The following is a 20,213-nucleotide window of genomic DNA, read 5'->3' as shown; positions in this document are numbered from 1 at the left end:
TTTCCGTAATTAAGCTATCTCTCAAAGGCAGAATCACAAAGGTGACAGAATATTTAGCAAGCTAATTTACTGAGGAAAGTTTTGTTCCTATATAATTAAATCCAACACTGAGGAAAAACTGACAACTATTAAATCGAGTGCAGTCTGGAGAGGGAAAGGGGATAAGATAAAATCCAATCTATAAAATATATTCCATTATCTTTTATAGGTTAAAAGAAATACTTGGAAAGAATCTTCTAAGATGAGAAGATTTTAAGATTGTGTGAGGATATTTTTTTTTACAGGTGCAGAGTAAGTTCGGGTTTTTTTTTTCCTCTTGGTTTTTTTTCTTTTCCCCATCTTTTTTTTTTTTTTCCCCTGTTGTTTGCAAAGTTGAATCTGGGGTCAGGAGTTCTAATTGTAACCTCAGACTGGAATTCCAGATGGTGCGCTCAGGACTAGAAGCAACTCTCAGCTCATCAATTTCATAGGCCTGCGTATCTGCTCTGGCCACGGCCCGGCCTCCATCCCCACTGTGGCATTAATGCAGAACAAATTGAGACATATCCTCTATATAATTAGTTCCAGAATTTAAAAAGATTTACGGTATAATAATAGAGGCAGCGCTGCGGAATCCTTTCATTGGGGACTCTCTCGCGGTGGCATCAGAACAGACGGGTAACCCCGACCGCTTTAGACACTGCGAGCCGGGGGTGGGGGAAAGGGGAGTTTTGCTCTGCGCACCTCGTAGTGCGCACGGGTCTTGGGACCCCAAACCAACTGAGTCTGAACCGTAGATGGGAGATTGGCCAAAAAGTCCAGTTAATTTTCAAATGAACAGAGGAGGCCGGGGGGTAGACAATAACAAAAGCCCTTCTCTTACTTTTCTTTTTTTCAATTTAGATAAATGAAGCTGGGATTTCCACCGCCTGCTCGGGGATGGAAACCAGCCTAAGCGCCTGCCGAGGCCCAGGGTAGGCAGTCTGCTAAGAGCTGGAGTCGGCGGGGAGGAGAGGAGCAGCGGTCAGACGCGTGGAGCTCGGGCACTGGCCTCTGCGCGAGGCGCTAAATCGAGCGCTGGTTCCTTCCCGGCAGCCCACCACTCCTTTTTGCTGTCTGCGGCCCCGGGCGCGGGCAGGCGGCCCCAGCCTTTGACAGATCGCAGCGCCTTGGTGTGTTTATTCAGTTGTCGGCGGCCGCGGGGGTGACGCCCGGAGCGCGGCTCCGGAGTACGGTCTGGTCCCTGGGGCCGCGGCTACAGGGCCAGGCTGGGCGCTTGGTCAGATCCAGTTAACGGCGCCGGGGTCAGAGTGGGGGTGGGGGTGGGGGTGGGGGTGGGGGTTAGAGGACCTCCCTCCCCCTCCCACTCAGCCTCGATTTTAAAATCTTGTAATAATTAAGCCCCTTCCAGGCCAGGATGAACTTTACCAATGACACCAAAGCCACGTAGGTTTCCAGCATCTCCCTTCCTCCTTTCCTTTACTCCCCATTTCATTAGCTCTAAAGAGGCCGAAGGTGGTGGGTTAAGCCCTGAGAGGAACCTGGGTTCCTTGGTTTTGCCACTCATTTGTTCAATGTCCTTGGACAATAATAACAAAAAACTAACTTTCATCGAGGACATAGGCCAACACTATCTTCTGTCTACTCCTGAAGACCTCTTGAGGGTGGGTACTAATAACTCATTATTTCATGTGACCACTAAGGAAACTGAGGCTCCCAGCGGCTACAGACCGCGTCTGTGGTCCTCCAGCTGCTGGTTACCTGGTGGGGAGCTGCGATCCCTTTCTCTGGCCACCCATCCCTTGCACTTAACCACTGCACGCCACAGCTGCCTCTCCACCCTCTGCTTGGGCCTCAGTTTCCTTTTCTGCGGAACGAGGAGTTGAATTTCTAGCTCTGTCAATCGGTGGTTCAGACCACATCCTCTGCCAGAGGTCTCCTCGCTATATGGGGGGTGGGAAGGTGAGTGAGAGAAAGGAGTAGCCAGGTCTCCGCAGCCCCCAGATCCCTGGGACCTTGGGCGGGTCTCGAGCTGCCGGAGATGCCGCCGATCGCCCTACCTGCTGGGGCGGGCAGAGGTTGGACCTTTCCGACCAGACTGTCTGCCCGGCTAAGGGCGCGGAGGCTAGCCGAGCGGGCGCGTCAGCCGGGGGAACCGCAGAGCGCCCGCCGAGAACGTTGTCTAGCGGAGGGAGACGTGGAGAGCTGAGGGACCGGATGGGCGCGGTAGTTTGCGGGTTTCCCGGGGTTGGCTCCGGGGCGCCTGGGCTCAGGGCACGGACGCGGGCGAGACCGAGGGACCTTCGAAGATCTCATCTCGGGGGAGGCTGCGGCTTCGGAGGCACAGCACTTATTTCTCTGCGCTGTGGATTGCAGGGGACTCCTCCCACCGCTTCGGACTACAAGGTCGGGGTGAGGGGGTACCCCAGAGTCGAAATGGGGATCGCATCACTGCTTTTCCCTCTCTCAAGAATTTTCAGGCAAGTAGAGTCCTAAATTTCCTAGCCCCCCTCCCCTTCCTCTCACCCCACCCCCAAGCAAAAACTGTTTTTCCCCCTTAAAGTCAGAATTAAGCGCCCTTGCTCTCTCTAGGATTCAAAACCACAAAAGGTCACAGTCAAGCCACCCTCCTCCAAATACCCCCAATAAACTGCAAAGAAGGATAAAAAAGAAATAGTCTCAAGCTTTCCCGTTTAGAGGTGGAAATCCCTGTCTTTTCCTAAATGGCTTGCTTTCCCTCACAGCGCTTGAGAAAAAACTACTTCGAAGTATAAATAAGAGTGAAGGGTGTGAGACAGGGGTTTGGGGCATCCTAGAGGGCAACTTGGCCTGAGAATTCTGAGAGGCCTTTCTCCATCAAAAAGACTAAAAGCCCATGTCCTCTGCCCAGCGATGGAGCCCCGCGCAGGCTTACAGATGCCGCGTGCGGGAGAGGAGTGGGCGGCCCACAACGAGTGTGGGCGAGAAGGAGCTGGCCTCCAGAGCCTTTTCACTTCTTTAAAAAGGAGAGAAAGAAAAAACTTCTGAGCGCAAACTTCGAAAAGTCAGGCACCAAAGTCGCGCAGAGAGGTGTCCATCACTGCGAACGTGGTCCAGCCATCAAATGGGTAGCGCCTGTTTCCGACCTTTGCCCTCAAGGCTTCCTTCGCCTCCAGGACGAGCGACCTCCAGAGGGACCTGTAGTTAGCGTGTAGGTGCCGCACACGCTGCGGGGCCGCACCCAGAACTCCTGGCTTTTACTTAGTGCAAATTAATTAAAACCAAAGCTCCTTGTGAGTAAATCAAGGCTTTAAAAACGCCCAGCTTCTTTATAAAACAACAACCTTGATTGTTGCTTCACATGGACTTGGCTGAAAATCTTCGGGCCCCATCCGCGGCCAGCCTCGTGTCAGAGGCCAGGCGGCACCCGGCCGCTTCCCGCCCGGCGCTCCTGGCAGTCCCAGGCTGCGCCGTCGCCGCTGCCTCCTGGGCGTTTCCACGCGCTCTGAAGCGCACTCCCATCCAGGTTCCCGGCGCTTCTAGCCTAGGATCTCTTTTCCGACAGAAGCCGACTATTTTAGAAAAACCAACAAAAACTAAACAAAACCTCAAACACCTGTTCTGGAGCGCGGGACTCCCAAAGAATGACTAGGTAGAGCCAGGAACCTGACTTGGCTGCGCCAGGCGCTGGAAGCTCCCAACGGTAGGAACCCTGCCTTGGGCCGCTTGAGGTTCTCCTCCGTCCCCTTAACCTGGCTTGTGCCTCTTGGGCAGTCACCGCGCATCCAGAGTGGTACTCCCGACTGGAATGAGCGGAGGCAGAGCTCAGCAGGAGCGGCTCCGGGAGCCAATCTCACCTCCAAGGACTTCGTATCCAAACCTTCCTCACCCCCTACCCTCCACACTCGGCGCCAGGATTCTCCGACAGGAATCTGGGCATTTCCCTAAGGGTTTTCTTTCCTCCCAAACTAGCCGCCATTCTGTTTTGCCGGCTTCACCGTCGAAGAGTTAGATACTCCTCACTAGAAAGGGAGATGAGGTGTCGCTGGCACCGATTTCAGGTACGCGGAAACCGCCCTTCTCTGGGCGCAAACCTCACCATGTCACCAGTCAATGGAATTACGCTCCGTTTATTACAGTTGATGCAACCTCCAGGTCACCCACCTACGCCTGAGTCTGGCCTCTGGAATCCACAAAAAGCCACCCCACTCCCTAGTGACTCTGAGATTATGACCACCAGTCCAGTCTGACGGCTCTAGAAGCAAGAGCCGGACTCGCGGGCGCAAAGCAAGGAATCCGCCTTTTTGAAGTCCAGGAAAGTTTTCTGCAGCTATTCCGAAGTTCCCGCCCTCGTGGAGCCCCCTGCCCCTCCCTCCAACCCGCCCTCCCCGATTAACAACCCCATCCCCACCCTCACCACACAGGGATGCAGGGGGGACATTCCCTGCTCACCTGGAGCGGCTCGCCAGTGCCCCGAGGCGCCCACACTCGCGAAGGCCGAGAAGGGGAGGTGGGGGGGAGGCCTGTGTCCCACAGGCCAGCGGAGAGCGCGTGGCGGTAGGAGAGGAGGGTGTCTCCGAGAGGGACGCTCCCTCTGGCCCGCCCCCCACCCCCACTGCGCGGACGCCCCCAAGGAGTCGCGCGCCCTGCCTGGATCCGCTAGGGCTGCGGTGTGAATGGAGCCGCCGAGACTCCTGACTCCTCCTCCTCCCCCGCCGCCGGCCCCTCTTATTTGAGCTTTGAGAAGCTGGGGGCAGCCAGGCAGCTGGGGTAAGGAGTTCAAGGCAGCGCCCACACCCGGGGGCTCTCGCAACTCGACCGCCTATCCGCTCCCCCCTTCCCGCCCTCCCTCCCACTCATTTACTCACCCACCCACCCAGAGCCCGGACGGCAGCCCAGGAGCCGGGGCCCCGCCGCCTCCTCGCCGCGATCCTGGACTTCCTCCTGCGGCAAGAGCCGGCGTCCACGTGTGCCCCGGAGCCGGCGTCTTCGCACACGCTCCGGCCCGCGCCTGGGTGCCTTCAGCAGCCCCAGCTGCCGGGGTTCCGGGGTCCGGAAGGCATCTGGGCCAAGTTAGGCGCGGCGGAGTCGAGCGCCGAGCGTCTGCAAAGCCGGAGGGGCCGCGGAGCGTCCGGGGTTGAGCCACAGCAGATGGGCTCCGACGTGCGGGACCTGAACGCGCTGCTGCCGGCCGTACCCTCGCTGGGCGGCGGCGGCGGTTGCGCCCTGCCCGTGAGCGGCGCGGCGCAGTGGGCGCCGGTGCTGGACTTTGCGCCCCCGGGCGCCTCGGCTTACGGGTCCTTGGGCGGTCCTGCGCCGCCGCCGGCTCCGCCGCCACCCCCACCGCCGCCGCCGCCTCACTCCTTCATCAAACAGGAACCGAGCTGGGGAGGCGCGGAGCCGCACGAGGAGCAGTGCTTGAGCGCCTTCACCGTCCACTTCTCGGGCCAGTTTACCGGCACGGCTGGAGCTTGTCGCTACGGACCCTTCGGTCCTCCTCCGCCCAGCCAGGCGTCGTCCGGCCAGGCCAGGATGTTCCCCAACGCGCCCTACCTGCCCAGCTGCCTCGAGAGCCAGCCCGCTATTCGCAACCAGGGTAAGCGGGCTGGGGAGCGCCCCCTACACGCGGGGCGGTGGCGGCTGGGTTGTGACCGCGCGCGGGCACTCCCCGGTCCTACCCCTTCCCTGACCACAGCTCTTACCCGGTCGTCTCCCCAAGGACTGTAAGGGTAGAGGAAGCCGCAGCTGGGGTAGACAGGAGGCCCAGGGAAAGGAGGAAGTCCACGGCGTGGGTTCCTGACATCCTCCAGGGCGGGGAACCGGACCCTTCGCTTGAGCCGGGAGGTCATCTGGGGCCCTTGGACCCCAGGAAATTATCAGGCTACTCCTGATAAAAATGGGAACCGGGAACCGGTGCAATGCCTGGCTCTGACTTGGGAAGAGGTTTTGTCGCTTAAGGCACCACCAAACGTCTGCAAGCATTGGCGTTTTAAGACCCAAGATTCAGAGTGGGACCAGCGCGTGGTGAGCAGCCCTTGCTGCGTCTACCCGCCAAAAATGCCAGGAGCTCCTCTGGCCCTAATAGAGGGACCATAAGTACCTTGGACCCCTAGAATGAGTAAATGAATGAGCTGGAGACAAAATAGTGGATTTCCTGGATCCATGTCCCCGTTTGCGTTTGGCTCCAGTGTATAGTAGTGTAGAAGTGGATAGCTCCTGGGTACCAGCTCAGGTGTGGCCACGCGGGCTCCAGGGCTGGAGAACCCCGTTTATCCGATTCCAAACTGCGCGACGCGGTCCTACCAGGCGGTGAAATGAGGCCAGAGCGCCGGCTTCCTTCCAGTCCGCCTCAGGCGCCTCCTCGTCGTTGAACCCGGGTCGTAGCTGGAGAAAGATTTTTGCAAGACTTGAAAGTTGAAACAAAGAGAGGTTTATTTTCCGTTTTCAGTCCCCGTACAGCAAGGGACACAGCCGTGGTTTTCTCATCTTGAGCCGTCGCCCGCTTTTTCTCAGGGACCAAAGCAGAATCAATCACGCCGAACTTCTGCATTTTATTTTGTTTATTAGACTTAAGCGCTGTTGTGAACCTAAACCAATGGTGGTTGATTCAATGTTTTAGGAAATGCTTTAAAAACGCAGGGGCGGATGCTTTTCCTAGAGCAAACATTCGCTCGGGCCTAGGACTAGTCTGTTTCTGGAATGCGTGGGTTGGGAGCAGAAGAGTGCGTACTGTTTGCAGGAGGTGCTGGGGTGCCCAAGGAGTGCGGAAGAAGGGCGGTGTTCTTCCCGCCTTCGCGCGCAAGTTCTAAACGCGTATCGTCATATGCGCGACCCCATTCACACCCAGCCGAGAGCACCTGGCCCGCCAGAAGCCCTAGCGAAATCGAAACCACCCTCCTCTCTTCGTTCGGGGAATCTGGGATCCATGTCCTCTGGAAAACCTCAAACCCACCCATGAGGTCCCTCCAGTCTAAATCTTTCATAAAGGAAAACTAGTGTTGGAACTCAAGGAGTATTGGAACAGTTCAGTGACGATTGCAGATTCTTGTTCTCTGATCGTTCCACCTCTAATTAGCACGTTGGTGTTACCTTTGGTAAATCTCCAGATCTCAGTTTCTCTATCTTGTAAGAAAGCCCAGATGCCCAACCTGATGTCTGACTCTGGTTTGAAGTTCTATGCCACAGAAGTCCGCCCCCCGCCCCCAACCCGAGTTCTAAACACAGAAGGCCGCAGCCACCTAAACTTGGTTGGACCTAAAAGGGCAAGACTGGCAGGCAGGTGTATGAGGTGAGTGAGTCTCTGTTTGGTAGTGTGCTATTTGAAGACACCTTAGAAACCATTTGACAAAGTACCCCGTGTGCAAATACCATTATCATTTTGAGTCCCTCTAGGTTCTATAGGGTTTTTGGAACTAGGACTCTGTGGCTTTGGTTGGATCCATGTGTCCAAACTTTTACAGGGTCATCTGATGCCCAGAATTCCATCAACTCAAGTCTCAAGGTTGAGACTGTGGGCTTCCTAGCCAGCCCGCACTACACATAAGGGGAAAAAATCTCAATTTCTCTCTAGAGGATAGGTCTGAGATGTCAAAGAGAAAAGGGACTTGGGAGCTGGGGACCACGACTAATAATAGGTAAAGGAACCTCCCCCCCCCCCCAACATCCTGGGGAATTACTCAGTAGAGAGGCCACAGCCTGTAAGCTGGTTCCTATCTTTAGGCTTAGGTTTTCTCTTGTGATAAAAACATAAGGGGTCACGCTTGCCCAGTCTCTGTGAGTCACTTGGCAGCTGGGAGCTGGGATGGGATATCAGAAGCCACTCGTGGCTCAGCCCTGGTGTTGGCAACCAGATTGGGCCCTGAGATTTCAGATTTATTCTCTTGATTTCTGGGCTTCCTGCAGCTCCCCCAGGAATGTGGAGTCTTGGCGGGAGGCTTGAGTTGGGGAAAGCAAGGGCAAGAGTTCCTTCCCCACAGCCCATCAGCTGGCCAGGGCCAGTTCCAGGGGAGAGGAGTCAAGATTCTGGATCCCAGTCTCCAGGCAGGGCAGCCTGCAATGGCTCAGGGGAGGAGACAATGGGTGGCACTCTTGCATCTCCCCCCACTCCAAGGTATCATACCTCTGTTGGTTTTTTTTCCGAGTTTCTTAAATATTATACCCGGTATTCTAATCTTGCTTCTAAATACTCATTCAGGAAACATTTATTGAGCACTTATTCTGTGCCAGGCACTGGAAACTGAATGTTAAGACAGAATGTCTCAGCCTTTGCAAGACCCTCACAGCCTGATACTGGAGGAAATCTAGACTCTAAGACATAAGGTGTCCAGGAGATCTCTCTCTGGCAAAACTTGGGCTCAAACCCAGACCATTCTAGGCTATTTCAACCTCCGTTTCTAGGGATCTTGGCCCCCCTGTTGAGATGGATTTCCTCTTCACTGCTGGACGGCACCGAACCCACTGTAGTCTGTGTGTGACTGGTGGGGGATTTGTCAGAAGGGGGAGGACTTGCATTCCCAAACTAAGTGCGAAGATTGGGAAGGGAAAAGGAAGACTGCTTGAGAGTCTGAGCGATTTCCCCAGCCTCTCCGGCGCGCAGAATCCTATCCCTGGAGGATACCTGGTTATCACCCGACCACCTAGTGTCACACCGGGACACCAGCACAGCCCTAGTGCCAAGGGCGCCCCCTTCGGGTCGCTTTGGAGAGGGTATTTCGTTGCGAAATAGCTTTCCCCGTACGCTGCCAGTGCCGCGGCTGCGGAGTCATCATTTTCAACCCTTGGGACCACTTTCCTGATTGAGCCCGCTGTCCCCTCCACCCGTCAGCTCCCACGGGGGCCTGGCCCGGCCAGGCTGTTCTGTTCCCGGACTCCTCCGCTGCGGCGGGCGGGGGAGAGAAGCGCAAAGCGGGTGTCGCTGCTCCACGCGGTCAAGGTTGCACTGCTTTGCCCGGCCGAGAGGAACCGTGGGAAAGGCGCTACCTTGGCCGCTGGAGCCTCTCTCTCTAAGGGCTGTAACAATACAAGGAATCTTTGAACACGCTGTCCCCTTTGGCCGGCAGCTGTCCCTCCCCCGGCCCCCGCCTCCGCGCTCTCAGAGCTCGGCTCAGTGCAAGGCCCCGGGACCACGCGCTCTAATCAGTGCCGCATCCGATAAGCTTCTAATTTAAAGGGCCTTCTCCCCTCCTCTATGAGGGCGCTTTAACCGAGGTGCACCCTCTCTCCGGGGAGGGGGGCCTTGGGAGCCTCGTGGGGCGCGGAGTCGAGGCGATCCGCGCAGGAGCGGCCTCCCGCAACGGTGGCGGGGCCGCCTCCCGGGACAGCACGATGCTCCGGCCGCCGGCTCAGGAATGGAGAAGGCTCCGTCTAGAGACGACTTTTTTGTCGCTCCTGTTTCTCCTCTTTATTTAAAAATCAGTTCTTTGAAAATTCGGCCTCCCCCTTGCAAAACTGGGCGCTCCGAGCCAAATTTCGCTTGTCAGCGGATTGGTAGGCCTCAAACACAGCGCGGCCTCCGTTCCCAGAAGGAAGTGCCTGGAAGCGCCAGCGTGCTCACCCTGACAGCTAGCGGGCCGGCGGTTATCTTTGCCCACTTAGCAGGCCAGAAATAGAGGCCTCCGGGGTCATGCAAATTGCTAAAGCTGGTGGCTTCTTAAGTTGTCAACCTGTGGCGCCAATTGGTACGACAGACTCGTAAAATTCGTTTATTAAGACCTACTCCAACCCTCCCTTCCACTCAAAACAGACCACATTCCCCGAAGTGGACTGTAAAGCTTGGTTTTTGTTTTTGTTTTTGTTTTGGGGGGGGGTGCTTTTAAAAGACGTGGGTATTACCTTTCACTGTTCAATCTAAGTCTTCAGGGACGTTTGTTGTAGAGCCCTGATTATGCCTGGGGCAAGAGTGGGAGAATGGGGGTTGTTTGACTCACCCCACTCCCAAGAATTGAGGAGGGGGGGGTGGTTGGAGGCTCAGCTCAGTGCAAGAGGCGGGGCCCAGCGAGGGCGGGGTAGGGGGACTGGGTTCAGCCCAGTGGCCCTGCAGGGAGCCGATGTGAGCTTCTGGACTAATATGATTCCTCACTTGACCAGGACCTCAGTCCAGAGACTACGGAGCCTGCGCACAGGAAGGGACTCGATCATTGGGTTCAGGACTCAGAACTGATCTTTATCTTAGCTGGAGGATGCTTTTTTCCCCAGAGGTAGCTACAGTTTTGCAGAAGCCAGTGGGGTAAATGTTTCAAGTACTTTGGTGACAGTAATCACAGAAGGAGACTACGTTTTTTCAACCACCAACACGTGTCTCCCCCCCCCCGCCCCCCGCGTCGGAGAGCTGGGGAAGAAGGCCGCGACATTGCCTTCGGTTTCCCGGTAGGGAAACTGAGGCATTGATCCTCGTGCGTACCGTGTAGGGAAAGGGAGGTACACTCTCAGGCACACTCTGAAACAAACAGGTTTCCCGGCCCGGGACGCAAGGAAGTCGGCCCCTGCAGTGATGGTTACAGTCCGATCCGCAGGGCTGATCCGAGGAAGGACGGAGTAAGGCGCAGGGTCGAGGCCCGCGGGCCCAACTTGAAAGGCCCCTTCCTTTTTTTCTCCTCACCAGCTTTCCCGAGGGCTTTGGGTGTCAGTGGTGTCGGGTCGCGCAGCCTCAGACAGATGACATTACTCAGTAATTACCCTCCCCCATTTAAAGCCCAGGCCGTTTAACTGGCCCCGAGTAATTAATGAAAGTTGGTGCGCGGGCCTCAGATTTACGGCTCCGAGTCAGCCCCGGGTCAGCCGAGCAGATCCATTTCGGTCGCCCGCCGCTGCCCCTGCGCGAGAACCGCGCTGTTTTGTTTTGGGGGGAGAACGACTTTCTCCGCCGAGCGGCTGAAAGTTTTCATACTGGCGAGGTTCGGTGCAGAAGCCGCGGACGCCGTGAAAGACAAGGGCGTAAATAAATTGGGAAACTCTGGGGGGCTCTGGGTTTTACTCGGGGAAAGGGGCGGGGAGTATGTCCCGAGGTCACACTGGGCCCGGCTTCCCTGGGGGCTAATTGGCGCGGGATCCGAATGCGGGACTGGGCGCTCCTCGCCGGGTTTCTGGTTCACGGGGTCCCTGACTCCCCGCTGACGCTGTTTCTCTCTCGGCCTCGCCCGCAGGATACAGCACGGTAACCTTCGACGGGACGCCCAGCTACGGCCACACGCCCTCGCACCACGCGGCGCAGTTCCCCAACCACTCCTTCAAGCACGAGGACCCCATGGGCCAGCAGGGCTCGCTGGGTAAGCCGGGGTGGGGGTGGGGGCCTTCTCCCCTCCTTCCATGCCGCCCCTGCCTCCCCAGGAATTTCCAACCCACAGCAAATTGGGGAAGGGAGAAGAGGACAGCTAGAAGAATTTTAGAAATAGCCTAATCTCAAAAGAAAAGATTGTTTTCCCCCAACCCCAAGTATGTTAGCTCTACTCCGACGGGACTGAGAGTGTCCAGAGGGTCTTTTCGGTGTTCTGTGCGGTGACTGCTTACAAGAAGGTAAAGGGAGCTTAGCTCGCTGTGATCCGGACGCCCATCTCTCGGCACGGCCCGGGCATCCAGGCCCCCGTGCGCCCTGCACAGCCTGGGGGCCCAGCCCCGCCCGCGGCCCCACACCCCAGCCCTCAGCGCGCGCTCACCGCGCTCTCCCGGCTCTCTGCAGGGGAGCAGCAGTACTCCGTGCCGCCCCCAGTCTACGGCTGCCACACGCCCACCGACAGCTGCACCGGCAGCCAGGCCCTGCTGCTGAGGACGCCCTACAGCAGGTAGGAAGGCGCTCCGCACCGGGTCTGGGTCCCCGCGACCCCGGAGGGGGTGCTCGAGCTGGCGGGCCCTGGAGTGTCCGCCGCAGGGCGGCCCCGCCTGCGAGCCCTGGAGGCCACGGGCGCCTCGAACCCACTGGGCTCCTTGAAGCAAATTAAAGCCCATCTCTTGGCTCCTGTCTGAAAGACGTAGGTTTCCCGGTCTCCCGGTTGTCTTACTTTGAATATCAATGAGGGCGGTTACTGTTTGCAGCTGAAAAGCGGAGCTTTGAGGATTTTTTTTGGGGGGGGGGGGAAGGGCTCTTTGCTAGGAGGACTTCAGCCTCCTCGGGATCAAGGATTAAACACGGGGTCCACTTCCACCCAGTGACCCAGTTTGTCTCCCTTTCCCAGCCCCCTCCTCGCGCGCTGGACACACTCGCCAGCCTTCTCTGAGACCAGTTCGAGGGCGCGTATATTCGGGCCACCCCCTTCTCCCCACCCCAGTCCCCCAGAGTCTCGGGTGCAGCAGCGCCCTCGGGGCGTCTTCCCCAGCGCCCCGCTGCCCCGGACTGGGTGCGGGATTGCAGGCCGGCGGCTGCGGTGCCTCGGGAGAGACAGCTCCAGTCCGCGCCCGCCCTTCTTCCTGTTCCCGGGAGGCGGAAAACCAGCATCTCCCTCCAAGCTCTTTTCCTGCCCCTCGTGCCTTCTCGGCGCTTGCTCCACCCTCCACCTTCTCTTCCCCCAAATTTATTCTTCAACTTTGGGTGAACTTGGCCGGCATCCCGCGTCGCCGATAGGGTTGCCTAGTAACTACACCCGCTGGAGCCGGGAGGGAAGTGGCCGCTCGCGGCCTTTTGAGGCCGGGGATTGGGCGTGCATTACCTCATTTTCCACCCCTACCCCCGACCCGGTGCTGCGGGGATCCTGATACCGACTGCCCCAGACTCATCTCCATCTTCCCTCCCCTCCGTTGGAAGACCCGGGGCTGACGTCAAGGGAAGGAGGTAGTGAGGTAATGAAGGAAGGAAAAGCGCCTGCCCTGGGAGATTGGTGGAAGGAATGCCGAGCCTGGGGGCCCTCCAGCCCCACAGGTGGAGGAGGGGAAGGGGTCTTCGTTTCCGAGCTTGCAGCGGCTCATCCCAACCCCAACTCCCCGGAGTGTTTAGGAAGCCGAGCCTAGGACACTGGTCTGATTCTCCCATCCTGGGGAGGGACAGAGTCCAGCCCACCTACTTCTCTAGGCCTGGAGTACACAGACTTCGGAAACCTTTCCTTTTGACTGGGGAAATCCGGCATATCTAATCTGATCTTGGATTCAAGATCACGTTTTGTTATTTATTTATTTTTCTTTCTTTATGCCCCACCTCCACTAGATTTTTTTTTTTTTTTTTTTAAGAGAGAGACGGCAGGGGGAAAAAAAAAGCATGCAGTTTGCCCAGGTTCAGGAAAATCTCCTGGAGAAGGGCATGACAACCCACTCCACTATTCTTTCCTGGAGAATCCCAGGGACAGAGGAGTCTTGTGGGCTACAGTCCATTGGGTCGCAAATTATCAGGACACGACTGAGCTACTAACACTTGCCCAGGTAGAGACTGAATGATCACACCTTCTCACCCTCTAGTCTCCCTCCCTAGCTGGTAGAACCAGTTCTGTTCTTGGTACAGCAGGCCCAGGGATCTGCTCCTGGCAGCCATGGTTCAGCTCACTGGAATGGGTGCAGAATCCGAAATTTCTGTTGTGAAACACCTCCCCAAGCAAAACTGAGATGGTGGGATCATTGCCATCTTTTGTAAGGAGCTGCTTCTGCCTGTTTCCAGATTGGCATTGCTCTTATTCTAGCCTTGGGGTGGAGCGGGCTTTGGAATGGTTCCTGGTGGGATGACCTTGGCCCAGTCCTTCCTCCTTGGCTCCTGGTTGATGCCTCACCCCACGCAGAGAGGAAGACCTTGATACTGGAATGGGTGCTGTTTAAATGGGCTGGGATACCTCCTTGGAGGTTGAGGACTTGGGGGCTTTGGAGTCTGGTTCAGTAGTGACACAGCTACCCACATTTCTTACTCCCCCCTCTTCCAAGCCTAAGTTCACCCTGTGGGTCTCTAAGAAGGGACTGAACAGCCTAGAAAGGAGTCAGGGATAAAGTGATCACAACCTCTGGCTTAATAGCAATTCTCCAAACTGAGTCCCTGTGGTGGATTTTGACTTACGGCTGAATTTGTGGTTGCTATGAAAGTAGGAAAAGTCACTTGGATTGCATTTTGTACATAAAAATTTCACATTTTCTAATCCATCTTCTAACTGGCTGCTGTGTAAAGCACTTTTGTCAGGTTCATCTTTCAGAGTTATTTGCTTATCCCTTTCTTCTTTCTACATAATTGGAACTTCTTTGCTCACTTTTGTATGAATGTCATAAAAATACCATTTTCTCTTGTTATAGGAAAATTTCTAAGTAATAACATCTCCTGAAAAAAAATTTGTGACCCCTGTAGGAAAAGTTTGCTCCCTTGAAGTTGGTGCTGCCTGAGTCTTTGAAGCTCCATTCACCCTAAATTCACAACATTTCTAATCACCTTTCAAAAATCAGATACTTCCCCTGCAGTAATGATGGATGTACAGGTATAGGGATGTTTTAGGATATGTGCATCCCCATTACTACTGTTGTGTCATTTCCTTCTTTCCTATTTCTAAAAAAAGTTTGAAAGGTTATTTAAATGCTTTTGTGAACACAGTTTTTGAAAAGCATAGGAAATACAACTAAACTTTAATCACTTAGATATTCAGTGGTTCTTCTGCTGGTCCCTGGCTCTGTTCCCTTTTCTGTCTAAAATTGGGACCTCCTGGGAAAGGCTTGCTTGTATTTTTTGAATTTGTATTTTGTTTGCCTTGTTGCACTTGCTAAGGCAGCCTGCCAGGACTCTTTGCCCTGCCCTTCCAAAGCTGCTTCTGTCTCCCCAGTCTTGGATTTAGTCTGGGGTTAGTGTATTTGGTATATACACTGACATTAAATAAGCACTGCACAATGTGAATTTGCTTTGAGAAAATTCTCAAAATTCTCTGTTAGGAGAGAACTGTAAAGTGACTCGTGTCTTTTAGGTAACAGATCTGAGGAGGTACAGCTGTATACAGATGTGATGAGTAGTGAATAAAAAATGACCCCAGTCTACTTATGGAAAGTGTCAAGAGATAGTTTTCTCCATCCTTCTCTGCCCCCCTCACCCCACATATTGCGGGTGGGCAGAGTTTATTCCGAAGGTCACTAAGGGTTCTGGAGCCAGATTTCAGCCCTTCTGGAGCCCAGCGATCATAGCTGGGTGAAAGCTCGAGCCCTGATTACATAATCACTGGGCTTTATTGCGTATTTTATGCTGTGGCATAGTGTGCTACATGCTTCGCTCAACTGAGTCATTTAATTCTTCTGATTACCTTTGAGGTCGGTACTCCAATCGCCACTCTGCTGAAGAAGAGATAGATTCAGAGACTCAAAGTAACTTGCTCAAGTTACCTAGCAATGAGAATCAGAACTTGGATTGGATCCTCAGTGTCTGTCTTTAAAGCCCAAAGGGATTCCAGGTCACTCACTGTCCTCCACCTGAAGTATTCCCCTTATATAGCACTGTTGTTAATAATTGATAAGAGCAAATGCTTACATAAGCTTATTACCTCCCGAAACCATTCTAAGCATTTAATCTTACATTTAATTTGAAACTCTTTGAGATAGGCAGTAGGTTATCACCCCCATTTTGCAGGGGAGGAAACTGAGGCCCTTGGAGGTGAATTTGCTTGGTGAGACACAATATGGGACAGAACAGGTGTGAGGCTCTGGCATCCATCCTCTCTACCTGCCCCCAGCTGCCTGTCCTGATGCTTAAGGGCCGTTTCCTTTCCAAAGGTGCTGTCTGCTCTAGGTCTTGCTCGAGGAAGGTCTTTATTCCTCACATCTGTGAAAGAAACCCCATTATCCTTTCGTTTTACCCATAGTTTTCAATCAAAATTGCTCTGTGGATCAGAGGCAGTATTTTCATCAGTGAGTATTGTAAGAGCTAACTTGAGCTTTCACTCCAAAAAGTCTTTAACTTACAAAGCCTCGGTCTTTCAAACTCCAGACTCCTCCAGCTTTGCCTTTACCAGTAGTGAGAACTACTGAAGTTCAGTCCAGGCTCCTAAAGAAACAGGCTGAAAGGGCGGAGACCTTTCTCTTCATCCATCCAGTCCCAGGGGGAGCAACAGCTTCCAGGGCCACCCTGATCTATGCTTGCCCAGAGCAAGGCCTCAGGGAAGGTGGCACCTCCATGCTCTTATGAGGGGCAGAAGTAGTGAAGTCCAACCCCACGAAGCACAGTTTTCCCCTGATGTTGACCTACAACAGGCAGCGAGCAGGGCTTTCCCTACTCACTTCCCTTGCATCCTCTTCTACAAGTCCTCTCATTCCCGCTGCTTGCGGAGCCCCTTAAAGAGAGCAGTCCTTGACCATGCCCATTTCATGGGTTGATTCTCACAGCTACTTTGAAAAGGAATTCTGGGCCTGAAAAATATTCCCACATGCACTAATCTTTTTAGACATGATAGTTTCCTTTTCATTTTGTTCTTTTACTAGATTTGCGTATCCATTTTTAGTAACTGTGCTACCAATTTAAACGAGAATGCTTATTTCCTTTGGCCCCTTGTCAGGTAAAACTTCAAATGCAGAAGCAGTAGTTGCTGATTTGAATATTTTTGATTGAATGGTGATGATTCACCAGGGATGAACAAATTGTCTTTCATGTGAGAAAAGCTTCTAGCAGCTTATAGAGCTTCTGGGGAATTCAGTCAGTGGGAAGTACATGATCTGCCATTTAGGTTGGCCTTCAGTGTAGAATTAAATCAGAGAAGAGCTCTCACCTGAAGAAATAAAATCATAATTAATAATGTCTCTTTTTACATGTACGTCTACAAATACTTGATATGCTGTCCAAGCTTCACTGAAGACAATACTTATTTCCCATATAGGTAGACATGAAGGCAGAAAGTCTGAAATGGTTTCCAGGGTGGTGGGCAGTGTTATCAAAGAAAGGCTTGACTTGAACTTGTCTCCAGGGAGCAGGAAAAACCTAGTTTCAAATATTCCTGCAACTTTTGTGCTGATCAAGTGTTTATGAATAGAAGTTAAAGCCCCGGTGGGTTTTTCTTTGGTTCACTGGTGAGCCAGAGAGAAATGACAATACCAAGAGATTGACTGTAAAATGATTTTTCACCATGGCCTGCTGGGCAGAAATTATTGAACAGGCCGCCTCCATGGCGCCTCGGAGGAAAGAACGCAGGAAAAGGTCTGCGTGGAAATTTGGCTGCAGCCTCGGTGCATGGGCCTTGGTTATCAGGTAGAAGTGTGGGGCAGAGCTATTACAGAAAACTCTGGCAACATGAATTCTGAGCACAGATGCCACTTACATGTGCCTTTTTTCTTATTGGGAATTTTTTTTTTCACCCCGGGAAAGACTTTTCTTCCACCAAGATGCTGGTTTGCCAGCTGATAACCCTCTGGCAGGGGGCTTCCTTGGTGGCTCAGTGGTAAAGAACCCGCCTGCAGGGTGGGAGATGTGAGTTTGATCCCTGGATCAGGAAGATCCCCTGGAAAAGGAAATGGCAACCCACTCCAGTACTGTTGTCTGGGAAATCCCATCGACAGAGGAGTCTGGTGGGCTGCAGCCCGAGGGGTCACAAAGAGTTGGACACGACTCAGTGACTAAACAACAACCACCATCTGGCAGAGGCAACTCCGGTCTTAAACAGTCTTTGGCAGTCCCATTCCAGTGGTAACAAGGATTTTTCTACCTCATTCTTCTGAATATACTTAAACACACTTAAAGATGAAAATGTACTTGAATTACACATGCATTTGAAGAGTGAGGGAGTTCTGGTCCAGATAACAGCAGAGAGCTTTTCTCTTCCTTTCTTTTTGTGCAGAGGTCGAGAACTCAGTAATCCTGCAGTCCAGGCCAAAACAAACTCTATATGATCTACTACTGATTTCCTTTTAAGTTCCCCTTCTTGCTAGGACTGACTTCCTTTTATTTTACTCCAACTTGCATTAATCCCAGTTATAGAAGTTTCTTTCCTCTCTCCCTTGCTTCCAACTTCAAACATTTCTTACATAGGAAAACAGTGACTTTTTTTTTTAAATTTCAAGATCTACTTAAAAGAAAATATAATAGGCACCATGACTTTTGGAATATATTTTGGCAGCCGGCAATTTCAGAGTTCCTTTCTGAGCAGACAGAGTTAGATGGGGAGCTGAAATGCCTACGTGACCACTGTGGTCGCTGTGAGCCAAACCACCTGCTTATCTGATCTCCTCTGGGAATGAGGTGGTCGACACCTACAGTGGTTATTTAGTAATTAGATGCTTTGTTTGCCAGGGGTCATATGTTCCTTAACTGGTGCTGCCTCTTTCTGTGGGTTTTCATGATGAGAGCTGGGTGTTGACCGATCGCCTGAAGAGATCAGAGCTTGGGCCCGGTATTTTTAGCTCAGATTCACATTTTGTTCTCTCCCAGCAGCAGCTATTGTCATTACTGTCATTGACTTCCAGTTGGAAGACGGTGCCAACCAAGCTGACTGACTGAGCTGCTGAGGTGCCCTGGCCAGCAGAAGGCAGGATGTGGTTAAAATTGTGCTCTGATTCTATGGCCAGCCTCAGGAAATCTATTTGGTTTCTTGTCTTTTGTTTGGTTTTTGCTTGGGAATTTTCTGAAAGCCCTTCTCCTTTGGCCCTTTTCACCTTCTCTCCTCTTACGAGGATTTGCAGGCTAAACGATTATCAGGACTACTGAAATCCAGACGTGGGGGTCCTCCTGGGACCCTGGCGCTCTATTCTCTTTCACCTCCAGACTCCTGTCTGTATTATTATTGTATTGTTTTAACTGTTGTTTAAATAGCAGTGAAAGAACAAGGCTCAGAGTTCAAATAATGCCAAGAATCCATTAAAGGGGCAGGGCAGGGTGGAGTATCAGGGGTATCAGGCAGGTCGGCACTGGGCAAGTCTCTGAGCCTCAGTCCTCCTCTGATAAATGACGACCATAAGGCAGTCATAATTACGCCTGCCTCACAGAGTTGTCATGAGGAATATTGGTGATGTGTGAATGTACTGTACAAAATCTGATGGGTTAGAAAAAGTGAAATATGTTATCCGTGTAGTCTTGAAAGAGTTATTATTAGAGCTTCACAACATCCCTGTAAAGTTAGACTGACTGAGATTAAAATTCCCATTTAACAGATGAGAAAACTGAGGTACAGAGACCTGAACTGATTTGCTCAGGGTCCTAAAACTTACAGAGCAACCCTGTTCAGTGGAAACATAATGCAAGTCATCTACTTAATTTGAAGTTTACCAGTAGCCACATTTAAAAAATTAGAAACAGAAAATTTTTTAAATATTCTATTTAACCCCAAAAGCCCAACTCTTATTTCAGCATGTGGCACTCTCCATATTTCAGGTTCTAAACAGCCATGTCTCACTAGTGGCTACCTATTAAGCAGTGCAGTAGAGAGGATTTTCAAGCCCCCACTAGGAAGATACGTACATAAGGTTTGCTTTCTGGGGGCCAAGAAAATGTACTTAAAAAATTATTTTCTCTTTAGGAATCTGTTGGACTATTTTTTAAGTCTGTGAGAAAATTCCAGAATCATAAAGTTAGATATTTGCGACTCATTGACCCATATGTATAAACTCCTGTCACTCACCTTGCTTCTCAGACCTCTTGAAAACTACAATGTTGTTAGTCTTATGCAAGGATGAAATAATTTCAGAACGATCCCAATCCCAGTAGGACCTAGGAAAATTGTCAGCTGGGGCTGAGTGATTTTAGTTGGTGAACAATTTTTAAAAAATCAGTGACAAAAGCAGAGAGCCGTCTGGGGAATACAATGCCTGTTGGCTGAGATTAATGGCAAGATTAATAAATGGATTGCTTGATGAAAAGGCACAGAAGAACAAAAACCAGTAGAGATTGTGGAGGAGGCCGCTTATTAATGAACTGTCAGCCCAGAGAAAGTTCAAGAAACTCTTCTGTGTTAAATGCAGCAGGCTGGCACTTCTAATAAAAATTGGGGTCCTTCAGGAATTAATTACACTGGCGTTACAGCAAGAATTCATGGAATTGCGAAATGCAGTGGCACAGACCAGCACCGGCCGCCGCTGCGAACAGAGAGGCTGCTGGAGAAACTAATCTTTTTTTTTTTTTTTCATTGATATGTAGTATATTGTAGTAGCATAATAGCCAGTTGGACATGGGAATGAATGATGGGGTCCAGATAGGCGCTGACTAATGAAACTACACATACTTGGAGTTTGAAGTCACTTCACATTTCATATGTAAAATTCCCTCCTGGAATCTGATTTCCTCCTTATTCTGTGTACCCGCCACTAAGGAGTTCCAAATAATTTTCAGAGTCATTCTATGAGAGGCGGATGGACTCTACCGTGATTTATCAAGCGATGTTGAGCGAGAGCACAAGGTTCATTTATTC

General features: G+C 52.4%; 1 protein-coding gene across 8 annotated transcripts in view; it reads left to right on the top strand.

Moving 5' to 3' along the window:
* Positions 1-4,813: 4,813 nt before the first annotated feature.
* Positions 4,814-20,213, top strand: part of WT1 (WT1 transcription factor) — a 48,086-nt gene continuing 32,686 nt past the window's right edge. For 3 of the 8 annotated variants that reach the window (XM_043482403.1, XM_043482401.1, XM_043482400.1), the window contains exons 1-3: positions 4,814-5,554; positions 11,100-11,222; positions 11,633-11,735. In XM_043482403.1, coding sequence (XP_043338338.1) covers positions 5,110-5,554; positions 11,100-11,222; positions 11,633-11,735 — 671 coding nt within the window. In that variant the 5' untranslated portion in view covers positions 4,814-5,109. Of the gene's footprint in view, positions 5,555-9,134; positions 9,636-10,134; positions 10,155-10,388; positions 10,492-10,556; positions 10,891-11,099; positions 11,223-11,632; positions 11,736-20,213 lie in introns of those variants that run through there. The other 5 variants (XM_043482402.1, XM_043482405.1, XM_043482407.1 and 2 more) reach the window with 5 other exon arrangements.

This window comes from Cervus canadensis, chromosome 11 (genome assembly GCF_019320065.1).
Source record: "Cervus canadensis isolate Bull #8, Minnesota chromosome 11, ASM1932006v1, whole genome shotgun sequence".
Classification (NCBI taxonomy): Eukaryota; Metazoa; Chordata; class Mammalia; order Artiodactyla; family Cervidae; genus Cervus; species Cervus canadensis.
The sequence above is the reverse complement of the archived record's forward strand: the minus strand, read 5'-3'. Positions and strand labels throughout refer to the sequence as shown.